The 12,745-nt window shown below is 37.5% G+C and overlaps 1 protein-coding gene across 1 annotated transcript in view; it reads right to left on the reverse strand.

Annotated features, from left to right (window-relative positions):
• Positions 1–2,362: 2,362 nt before the first annotated feature.
• The window catches only part of LOC135203693 (uncharacterized), a 10,465-nt gene continuing 82 nt past the window's right edge, over positions 2,363–12,745 (reverse strand). The window contains exons 1-6 of the mRNA XM_064233596.1: positions 12,044–12,745; positions 10,612–10,740; positions 9,813–9,946; positions 6,079–6,773; positions 3,701–3,872; positions 2,363–3,050 (exon numbers count right to left, since the gene is read on the reverse strand). The exon at positions 12,044–12,745 is cut by the window's right edge and continues 82 nt beyond it. Coding sequence (XP_064089666.1) covers positions 2,445–3,050; positions 3,701–3,872; positions 6,079–6,773; positions 9,813–9,946; positions 10,612–10,740; positions 12,044–12,062 — 1,755 coding nt within the window. The 5' untranslated portion in view covers positions 12,063–12,745 and the 3' untranslated portion in view covers positions 2,363–2,444. The remainder of the gene's footprint in view (positions 3,051–3,700; positions 3,873–6,078; positions 6,774–9,812; positions 9,947–10,611; positions 10,741–12,043) is intronic.

The following is a 12,745-nucleotide window of genomic DNA, read 5'->3' on the forward strand; positions in this document are numbered from 1 at the left end:
AGTTAGCATAAGGAATATGTCTAATAACACAGACATTTAGAAATTTAGGTTTTGATTTAGAAAAAGATGTTTTTGATGAGGAAGAAGACCTTTTGAGAGCAAACACAGAAATATAACAAAGATATCGAGGTAGTAATTGAGGAGGAAGCTCTTCAATACATTGGGGGATATATTGTCAAAACATTTTGTGTGAAATATCCTGAGTTAGGAAATAAGATTAAAGTAGTACCAAGGAATGATACTTGGATAGACTGTGTTAGTTGGCGGGGAGGGGGTTGCATGCACATTCTAGTCATTTTTCTTTTTTTTTTTTACCGCAGGTAGTACTAATGCAGATCTTTAATGCTGTACATAGGAAAGCACTCATGGAGGACAAACTTTGCTTTAAAAAGCTTTGCTTTGAATTGAAGAAGTCTGATACTGAAGTTCCTGACGATGTTATTGCTTTTTTTTTTAGAGAGATATCAGTATATTTTCGAATGTGATATCTTAATAATTTGACAAAGTATAGGAAACATCAAGGGCAACAATGCAGGGAGGCACTATGAAAAAAAATGAAATTGTAAAACTTGAAACATTTCCAAAAGACAAATGTTATTTTCTTTGCATTCTTTTGGCACTTGAAAGATCACAATTTCAAAAACATTTTCTAAAAATAAAAAGAAAACAAATTATTTAAACCACTTCAGGAAGAGGCAAGTAGAATGCTTAGTTCTCATCTGGGACACAGAAACTAAGGCACCCATAGCAAGGTTCAGAGATGAATATTCATTCTTTCTTCCTTTCTTTCAATCTTCAGCCGAAAACCATTATAGACAGAGTAAACAGACCCTAATAAACCAATGAGGGGGCCCCCCAAAGGGAAATCAAGCTGTAGCAAAGAATTCTGAGTGCTGTACAAACTACACCATTAGTGGCAGCATTGCCCTTACGGGCTAAGAAATGATAAAGATAGCAGTCATTCACTTTTTGGAAGTGAATTTCCAATAGAACTTATCAAAGCCTACAGACAATTCAGTTTAATTTCAAAAAAAAAAAAGGAATAAAAATTGAAGGTTACCTTACACAACTGATTCTTAGATATCGACCCACATTTAGTCTCCCCGAGGAGGCACTAAACAAGAAAATCTGGAAGTGGACAATACCATAGAATTATGGTAGTACTCTTGAACCTAAGTATAGTCAACTGATTATGTGCCTAGTCGTATTTCCCATTCTCATCATAAAAACTGATCGTAAAATGCTGACGACAATGTTCATGACTGTATGCAGTGGAGAAGGTGAGTGGTTAAAAGATAAAATTAAAAGGACTAGATCTATGACCTGATCCTAAGTCCAAGACTGAGAACAAAAACCAACATTTTTACAAGTACCTCTCCATTTTCCTTATTCCTCTTTCATACCACACATGTCTACTCTAGAGCAGGGATCACCTTACTATTGAAAGACCTCATAAATATTCTTGTAAATTGCGTCCAAACATTCCTATGAAACATAGCAAAATGGATATTGCCCTAAATAGGATGTGCCTACAGAACAGATAGTCATTGTTCGATATAAGAAATTGAGAGGAATGAGATGATGTCATTAAAATCAAATTCAGAGCAGAAAATAAGTAGACAAATACGTATACTATTTGTACTGAACAGTATTTTTTTTTAGAATAAAGTACAATACATCAATCAAATCAGGAGTACTGTGCTGTATGGACCACCCAAGGTCAGATCACACCTGAAACTGTAGGCTCTTGCAATGCTAATACCCAACAAGAAAGTCTTTTGACATTTGCAATACTGAAATGCTCAGAATCTAGATTAGTAAAAAAAGATTTAAAAGATATTATGATTCAAACTGACATTCTATGATTATTACACTTTACCAACACCACATAAATTTCTGTAGTGTTGTACTTACTCAGGACTGTGAAATGTGTATAGACATTCTCTAGTCTCCTTGAAGCGTCCAGCAAACTAAAAAGACGTATTGTACACAATAAGTCTGAAATAAAAAATAAATTAATACGTAGGTCTCCAGCTCTATCACCACATCACCCAACAGTCTTAGTATTTCAGGTCAATCTAGTCTTCTGAACATACCAATGCTTACCTAGGTCAATACTGTGGGTTTGCAGAATAGTTATAGATTGGAGGCAGGTCCTTATATCATATAATATATCTCCTGAGAAGAGTAATATTAAGAGAACAGGTAGGATCATTTTGACTCCATTCCAAAGCACTCAGTTTCGCAGAGCAAAAATTTCCAGGTCACGCTGTCAAGTAAGTGATAATATGATCAAAATGTATTCCAATTATATTTTCCACTCATTACCTTCTCACCCAGAGCTTGGTTGGAATAAAATGTGTTGATAAATATAAATTTACTAGAGAAAAGCGTATCCAAAGCATATTAAATTCCCCTGAAAATAGTGACGCAGAGAATACACATCACGAAGTCTCTCTGACGTACTCTAGGTACTCATCCACAGAGTAATCAAATAACTCAAAGTCTAGTCTATACTTTTCGTAAAGAGCCATCAGATCCTTCTTGGTGATGGTGGCAAAGTATTTACGGACGGTATCAGAAGTCTTCACACCTTTCGTCAGGTGCTTCCAAGTGGGCTTGATTCTGTTGCCGAGATGCTTCTTAAGTACAACATAGTTCTGGTCCCTCTCTAGGGTCTCAAATTTGGCGATGACATCATAATCCAAGAGACAAGGAGTGCAATAGAGGTAGTAGGGCATCCAGTGATCGTCTGCATAATACACCAAGTCTGTTTCCGTGAGATACTTCACAAATTCCTCGAACGTCGGCTCCACCCCTTTGGGCGCGGGTATGCTTGGGTCATCCATGTCTTGGGAATATCGCACAGCTGGAAGACCCTGACCTGCTGGGCGATATTTCTCTACGATCTTGCGTCCATATTTCTTGTAAAAGTGCTCTACACCGTGTTCTTGGCCAATATTGGTGTTTTCCAGCTTGTCGCGGTATGCAGAGACCAGCCTCTCAAAGGGATGTCGTACAATCATGAACTTCAAGCAAGTCTCGAGTGCCTGGAAAATTGTAATGGTTGTTTAGTTATTATTATTATCTATTATTGCAATACAGGAGACCCTTATATTACCACAGATAACAGTTTAACCAGAAACTGAATTAACATTCTGAACTTTCAATGGGTTGGAGCAAAATGCTTGTTCTTTTCAAATATATTAGATCTTACGTAATACATTGCGCCACTTTAAATACCTAACAGTCAGACAAGCTAAAAATATTGAAGGATCTTATATTACTTTCAAGGTTTCTGATACTTAACATACTTGTAAATTATTATATAGAAATAAGTACTCTATTACATTCATGTAAGCGTTTGAATTGAATGGAATATAAAATTTAGACCAAAACCAAAGCACTGTGACATGAGGTCATTCAGTGCTGAAAGGGAAGAAAGAGAACAAGAATGGAGGTACAGTAAAAGGAATGAAAGGTGTTGTAGCTAGGGCAGAAGGGATGCTATAAAGAACCTTAAGTAATGCCTACAGCACACTGCATCAGGTACAATATGGCATTACCCCTGTAAAAGATGGCAAATGTTTGAAGGCCTTTTCATTGCCATCTTCCATACTTCAAAGACTACAGAAGACAATTCTTAGACATCTAAGATAAAACCTTCCCTAACAACCCTGCGCAAAATTGTCCAACTTACCTGCTCAGCATCTTCGTAAGGCAAGGGTGGCCAGATTCTCCTGGCTATAGTGGAAACCTGTTCTTTGGCGTTTTTCACTTCAGATTCCTCAACGCCCCCAAGTTTGATGAAATTGTAAAGCCAGGATGTTGAAGCTGCCTTGTAGATGGGACACCATGCCAGTTCCTCACGCCTGAATAAAGCAAGCAATCGTTAAATTCTTCTTAAATTCATAAACCTACTTTGACAGTCAGCTTATGCTATTATTTACGTAATATTCTGGATCAAACACTAAAAAATGCAATGAAAACAGAAATTATCGATTTACTGTAAATTCCAGAATTGTACTTCAAGGTGACACACTGTCCTTTCCAAAATGTAACCCATGAAATACAAAATATTGATCAGTGAAGAAGAGAAGATATCTGTGCAGCTGAAAACAATAACTAGAAACACAATTAAAATCAAATTATGTCAATTGTCACCTAAAACAATCTTGAAAATGATCATACCTGAGAAATATTCATGACTGACATAGTACTAGTTATATCACTTTCAGAAACTATCTTAAAAGTTACAAATAAATTCTAAAATGTTGTATAAAGACACCAGCATTTTGGTAGATTATGTAGTGTCATCTGAGGGTGAATTCTTTGTCTAAAATCTACTGTAAATGTTTATGATGTAATACTATAGAAATCTAAGCTTATTTATTCTAGCCTTTCAGCAAGCAAAATTGAAATAGAAAGTTTACCTTGCCTTCTTAACATATACTGCAAACATACTTGCACTTCTCATGTACTTTTGCATGATGCTATGCTTTGAGGGTCATGACTAGGCTTTGGTGGCCATTAATGCTTCAAGTTCACGTCATTAATGACATGACAGTTTCTCTAAGCTATCCCATTTATTATACTGCTATCATCATCATATTATTATTATTATTATTATATAGGATTAGTTTATCCAGACCTCTGAGCCCAATAAAGGCTCTTCTCGGGCTGGTCATACTGCTATCAAACCATGAAATCTAAGTAAATACAATTTACCAAACACTGCTAGAGTAAAAAATCAAGCTAGGCCAAAGTTTGAGGCAATGCCTTCATGATAGCAACTTGAAATTAAAATACACATAACTTGCAAGCACTACTGTAAAAATTGTTTGGCCTGGATAAGCTATAAACAGTTGGCATCAACTTATAAAGTACCATAAGGAAGAGTGGGCTTACATCTGCTATATACAACATAGTATAAGAATAATCATGCTTATGCACTTTCAAATTAAGTTTTAATACCAAGACTGAATTGGTCCACAAACTGTCAAATATAGACCAAGAAAAACCTGGTCCCCTAAGCAAGCATTGTGGTTAAGTATACAGATGATAATACAACTAAATGATTACCATTTATCAGTGGTCCATCATTTGGTGTCAGGACAGCAAACACCCAAAAACTATGTCACCATACCTCACTACTAATTTGAAAGATGGTATAAGGCTTCCCTAGCAATACTACTGCATGAAAAATAACATCTGAGGCCTATTTAAAAGTGTTACAAACAGATCAACGCTGCTTAAGTATTGACTCATGGGATCACATAAACTTGGAATTACAAACAGCATGGGTGAAAGAAAAAGCAATTGCTGTGCATTAAATACAGTAGAAGATTTAAAAGACAATGAGCAAATGTGCAATTGTACAGTCATTTGGTATTCTTGAATATTTCTTCCTAAAGATCAATACTAATTTAATGTACTCTGTTACACAGCATATACATAATCAGATTTCTGAAGTAATGGGCAAAAAACTAATTACTGTACTTTAGTACTACAGAACAAACCAACAATTACTACATTAATCAGTGACTACATTATCCTGGGAAAGGACATTAGCAGTTTACATGTAAATAATCATTATTATTATTATTATTATTATCACTATTACTATTATTCAAAGGATGAATCACATTCATTTGAAAAAATCCCACAAGGGGTATTAACCTGAAATTCAAGCTTTCAAATATGAAGTTAATTTCAAGGAGGTGACAAAAGGTGCTAGGAAATACAGAATGAAGAGATCAGTTATCAGAGAATAAAAAAGAAATAAGTACTGTTAACAAATAAACACCATTACTATATCTCATGAAGAGGGAAGCATATGAATACAAAAGATATTTCCACAACCCACCACTTTAATGTTAGACCTCAGAAAGGGAATCAAGAATAGTGTTATGAAGTGTTATTAAGCTGCTGGTGAGAACCTACTCAGTGATAGTCAGGCCTTCCTCGAGACTGACCAGTTGTAAAAAGTGCGAAGCTACTCTACTTGACGTAGTGATCAAATGCAACCATTCTTACATCACCCAGAAACTATGAAACATTTGGAAAATCAATCCTTACTTGTCAATATAAAATACATCATAATTGGGGGTGGGGGGATGTCTCATAATGGGTTTCCCTCCAGCAGGAGCGTGGGGCCCTATGCCATGCCTGGCACAGACTTCCTCGATTCTCGCCCTGCGCTGGGCCATGTCCTTCTCTATGGCGTCCATGTCGAAATGATTGTCTTTCCCAAAAGAGCTCTTCACCTCTTCTTTATTATCATCTTCCACATTCTTCCTCTCTCCAATGAGCTCCCCAAACTCAACAGCTCCTTCCTCATCCCCCTCCAACTCCTTCTTTTCCTTCTTCTTCCTCTTCAGCCTGGCCTTATTCCCTTCGTCGCCCCCTTCATTCTTCTCGAGCTTCTCGCCTCCCACATCCTCCAGACCGAAGTCTTCATTTGCAACCTCGTCCTGTTCTTCATTCGCATTGTTATCAGCATTGTCGTCTCTGTTCCTCCCATTCCACTTGTCCTTTTCATCCTGCCCCTCGTCTCTGTACTCCTCGTACTCGTCGTCCTCATCATCGTCTTCCCCTTCCTGCTGGACGTCTTCCATCAGATCGAGGGCACTCTGCTGGATGAAGTGCTGGTTCCTCACGGGATTGGGGCGGAGGTCTTTGATCTTCTCCTTCACAGCCTTCATGTTGTATCTTGGGTTGATGTTGTCACTTTCTCTGAGGACATCCTCTCGGTTCTTCCACTGGTTGTCAGCCTGGAATGAGGAGCAGCTTTCAAACTTCAAGAAATAATTTAAGATGCCGTACAACTATGACTACTTAAGTATCACTTGGAAATTTCTAGATTTCTGTACATAACAGTCTGTGATATTTTCTAGATTTCTGTAAGTAACAATGACCCTTTACAGGGTCATTGTTACTTACATAGCCTGGACTTGAATATTTTCTCGATGTCTCTAAGTAACAAAGACCCCACACCATAGCCTGAACTTGAATATTTTCTAGACACAGCTAACAGCAATGCCACAGTTCCTAACATACACTAACCTGTAATTCACTCTTAACAATTCAGTTTGTTGAGAGATTTATCTAAAAACAAATCACATAATGGCACTGTAAAAATAAATAATTATAATAATGTACATTAGTCCATTAAGTTGGGGCATACTCACAAGGATCTATCAAGTATGTTGCAACTTTTCATTAATGTGTTTCATAACTAAATAGAAAAGCAATCTCTTTCAGTTCAGAACAAAAAATTTCTTAACATTAACTGTGCATCAAAATAGTGTCACTGCAAAGTACAGTAGTATTACACATAATCTTCTTTCTCTCTATTATCCCTATGTTAATGGGTCTTGTAAATATGAGCAGTACATTTATGTCTTGCATATGATTACTATATGACCTCGACATTATTTTTAAGAACATATTTGATCTGCCATCTACACATCTTAGTACTGTATTGCCTTTCAGCACTAAGAATATCATATAAAAAACTGAAACACATTTTATATCAAGTGTTAATTCTTTCTAGTGAACACCATATTCTCTGGAAGCTTGAAGTTCAAGTCAATGGCGCCTGTGCTGGGCTTGTTCCATATGAATAGGGTTCTCATCATCTGAATAATAATAATAATAATAATAATAAATCTATAAAGCACTTCACGACTCCCAACAGCATCAGTCCAACTCCAACCTTCGCACTGGACGATGACCAACGGAGCCTGAGTCGAAACTCAGAAGAAAGAGCAAGAAATAGCGAGATAGAGAGAGAGATATTGATGTATACCTGTGTATCACTCATGCAGAATAATAACTTTCCCTTGAAGCCACCATTTTTGGCAAGTCCTCCATTGGCACACTGTTTGCCAGTCTAAGCAATACTTAAAAGTCAACAATACGGAGACTTGAGAAAGTCCTGTATAAGATTAATGCAGCTGAATTAGCCATCATTTTCAAAAGAAATAATAATAATAATAATAATTAGTATTACTATATAATCTTGAATTAGATGGCATGAATTAATGGTTTCCTTTTTCAAGTTTCCATACATCAATTTCATTTCCAAAAGCTAATGAAAAAGAGAATGTGATAGAATAAAGAAACATAATGCCAACAAAATTCTTCAAAATCAAGTTTCAACCTTCGAGCGGACAGGAAACCTGATACGTGACCATCCTCATCCAGTTATTGAAAGTTGTACCTCACACTTTCCCTGTCTACAACCTGTGCTGTGTAAAAGTCTGCTAAATAATGGAGATAGCTTTTGCTTATTGCTGGTTGAATGTGACATTCTTCTGATAAATGTAAACATTTGTTTAATAAACTGTTTCTCATTAAGAATGACTGAGGTGACAATCAATACTGGTATAGCAACATCAAGTTCTTGTCTGTCTAGACGTAGTGGATATACCCTGTTGTCAAGTACCAACTAATGCTGCTGGGTTTGCGAACATGAACAGGAATTTCGTACTCCAGGGAAAATTTTCTCAGTAACTGTTCAATGGTGTATATATAAGTACAGTCAATCTTTAATGTGTTATGTTTTGTTAAACGGGCACTGAATGGCAATATTCCAATTATCCCTGGGAATGTAGTATAGTGAAGCATTCTTTTCATACCTGAACTGAGAGAGAGAGAGAGATAGATAGAATGAAATACGATCACCTCTCAGACCACGGTCCAGTGAAAACTGACCCTGACCTCCTTAGGGGTAAAGATGGTTTCCTTTTCCAACAATGCTGACAAGATGTCCCTGGTCTGCATATACCAGAGAATGAACAACATAATGAAGAAGAAGAAAAGTTAATCATTCTAACATACAAACAAATGATGGAAGAGATATAGTAGAAAAAACTGACTTTGCTTGACACAGAAATATCTGATAATACCCTCACTGACAAGTCACGATAACAGAACCTACATCTATAAATATATTAAAAAACCAAAGAGAGGTAACACAGATCATCAAACAATGTTTCTACTTCTTTTCACACGGCTCTTGAAAACAAACACAACTCTCAAAATGGGCTATAAATTCACACTCTTGGACTTTCCTTTTCCTTGATTATAAACTTGTTCCTCAAATACAAGAAGACCCCAAGTTACCTGGCATGATTCGAGACTTGAAATGTGAGTCATATGCGGTTGGAGGTGTTACATTAAAGCCTGAGGTTACTTTGGACTGGAATGTTTTGAGCGATTTTGTCATCTTCAATGCTTGAACTCACGTTGGTTAAATAACAGTCATTCAAAGACTATTTCAGAATGGTTCTAGAGGGAAAATGCAATGTTTGGCGATGGAATGGAGTGGAAGATAAAATCTAGGCCAAAGGCCAAGCTCTGGGACCCATAAGGTCATTCAGCAGTGAAAGGAAAATTGAGAGTAAAAATTGGTTTTCAAGGTGTAACCGGAGGGAAACCTCGTACTGTAACAGTAATGAAAGGAATTACGTACAGTTAGGGGGCAAAGGAACACTGCATAGTACCTCAAGCAATGCCTACAGCGAACTGCATGAAGGCAAGGACAGTACTGCCCCCCTTATGGGGTCCCTGAAACCCAGACCAGACAATTTACTGCAATCTGGTAAAACAAATGATGACACTGGTCAGAAATAAGGTCACAATTTTGACTCAGCAGTCTGGGTGAGCTACATTATAATAATACTGATGCTGCAAAAGTAGTTTCCTTTAAATTAATGTTCACAGAGTCTGTGGGTAACATGCTCTTGTTTGAATACCCCCCTACTTACGAACAACATGAAAATGTCTCCCCACTACAATAAACTTACATTATCTGCTTCCTGCGGTAGGTGTGGCTGGTCTGGGGCAACTACCTGACGTTTAGCGGGCATGGCGCTCGATTTCATGTCGTCTGCTGGGGCTTGGACTTGCATATCGGGGTCCTTCGTCTGCCCTTCTACACCTGAAAGAGTTGAAGGTGTTAGGTGGAGCTGAGAAGTACTAGAATCTTATTAATATTTCCTTCCATGCATACAAGTCATTACCTACATACAATTATCCTGACTTCTGCATGTGATTCTTACCAAGCTTTTATCAATTAACTATACACTACAATAATAATTATTATTCTTAATGTTCAGAAGATGAACCCTACTCATATGGAACAAGCACACAAGGGCCACTGACTTGATATTCAAACTTCCAAAGAATATTATGGTGATCATTTGAAAAAAGTAACAGAGGGTTCTAGGAAATAGTGGAAGGAGAGATTAGTTACCAGAAAGGAAAAATCAGATTAACAAATTGACAAATCATTAGATAAAAATCTATGACAATTAAGAAAATGCAAAGAAATCCACAATCACTCTGTATACAAACCATGTATAACTAAACAAACTACCACATCACCATCCAACATACATCCAACTATAGCAGTACCCTTGGCAATCAACTTGTCATCCAGAATCATACACGCTTTGGAAAACACTAATTATTCTGTATAGTGTATACTACAAATCACATAACCATGTACAACCACACATCACCATCCAACAGACATCTAACAAGCAGCGTTCTTTGCACTCTCTGCACCCAACTTATCATCAACCACACTCTCGGGCATCTCACCAGTGAGCATCTTGGCAGACTCTTTGATGTGGCTCCTCGACAGGAGACTCTGCCAAGCGAGAATCAGCAGCAGGACGACCATCAACACTCTGACGACCCTGCCACGACCCACACGGAGGACCCGCCATCCTGGAAGACAAAAAGGGTGTGAGTATAAAAGTGTTGGGCACAGTGGACGACTTGTGTGTAGGCTACGTGTTTTGAGTTGTGTGGTTTTTTGTTTGTATGGTGTTTTTACGTTGCTTGGAACCAGTGGTTATTCAGCAACGGGACCAACGGCTTTACGTGACTTCCGAACCACGTCGAGAGTGAACTTATCTCACCAGAAATACACATCTCTGACCCCTCAATGGAATGGTCGAGAATCGAACTCGCGGCCACGAGTTGTGTGGGGTTAAGGTAGGTGTGTGAGATTACCACTCTGTAATGATTTTTTTTATTTATATGCCTATATACTACATGTGTAATTAGCAATGTGTATATATACATATACAGGCTTTAAGGTTTCATACATTCCATTATACAGGATACATCATACTGCACACCATACATTTTCGTGTATACACTACATGAATGACTGTGTACAGCTAAAAATACATACATTTGTACATTAAACATAATGTTTATCTATATGATACATTTGTGTTTGCATTCATACAGACTTAGATTTCATGCATAACATTATACAGTATGCATCATAGTACATCATAAAGTATACGCCATACATTTTTTATGTATATACTACATAAAGGATAGTGTACAACTATAACAATATTTAGGCTATACATTTGTACACTAAAAAGTGTATTTATACATGCATACACCCTTTCAGATTCATTGCATTACATTATACAGCATCCATCATACACTTTAAATTATATATACTCCATAAATGACCGTGTACCCAGGTACCTGGAGAGAGAGAGAGAGAGACTCCAGGAATTCTATTGACAGAAGACATAGAAGATTCTTTGTTTACAAGAAGTGTCTCGTTGTTGCCCTCTCCAAAAAAAACAAAAAAAAAAAAAAAAAAAAAAAGACCCCCATGCTCCCATACCCCCAAAATACCCACACCCACACATCTGTCTAGAGTCACACAAGCGACTAATGCTATCTAGCGTTAACTGCGTAAGCAAAAGAGAGAGAGAGAGAGAGAAAGGCTAAACATATCTATGTCAAAAATAATTCATTAATTATAGAAATATTATTGGTAGAATTTAGACAATAATACATAGTGCATATATAACTATATTTGTTATAATATATATAATATATATATATCTATATATATAATATACTATATATATATATATATATATATATACATATATACACTGTATGGGGATGAGTGTACGTATGAGTGCGCGCGCGCACTCATACGTGTGCATGTAAACAAAGCAAAACTTTACCCACATGACATCAAGACACTTACCTCGAATAATTTTAATCATTTCTGTCAGTTTTATTCCAATTCCTTTTCCACAAGAAAAAAAAACTCACTTCTCGGTTCTCGTTCGGTTAAAAAACACGAAAAACTTTCTAATAAAAAAACTTTAAAAGACCAGTTTCTGTTCTACGAACTCGAGAAGAAGAATAACAAAAAGAAGAAGATCGGGAGTGGTGATCTTCTCTCAATATGCAACGGGACTCCGCGACTCTCAACACGGAGCAAAAGCTCCACCATCTTGGAGAGTGCAATTAGACTGCAGTTGGGCAATAGTCTTTCGCCCCTTTTTAAATGTCGAGCGGCAACCGGGCCATTTTTCTCCGGGCGGTGTGGGAGTTGTCGAAATCTCTCTCTCTCTCTCTCTCTCTCTCCTGACCAGCAGGGTACCCTCACTATACAGTAGGAGGAATACGGACGATTCACTTAACAAAACACTCGACTAAAACACTTTCACATCTTCCACCGTTCGTCGATCACTGGCCCGATCACCAGGAGTCAAAACGCACTGTCGAAGCCATCACATTTTCCCCGGGAAATCAATGATCGACGGTCGATTTTCCTAACGGTATACAGAGCGAACAGAAGAAGGCTGGCTTGACCCCTGATCAGAGGTGGGTAAGAGCTCAGCGTATACCCTTGCTCGTCGGACCGACTCGAGCGGAGAGGTGCCTATTTCCACAATTCTGG

Source organism: Macrobrachium nipponense, chromosome 36, assembly GCF_015104395.2.
Source record: "Macrobrachium nipponense isolate FS-2020 chromosome 36, ASM1510439v2, whole genome shotgun sequence".
NCBI lineage: Eukaryota > Metazoa > Arthropoda > Malacostraca > Decapoda > Palaemonidae > Macrobrachium > Macrobrachium nipponense.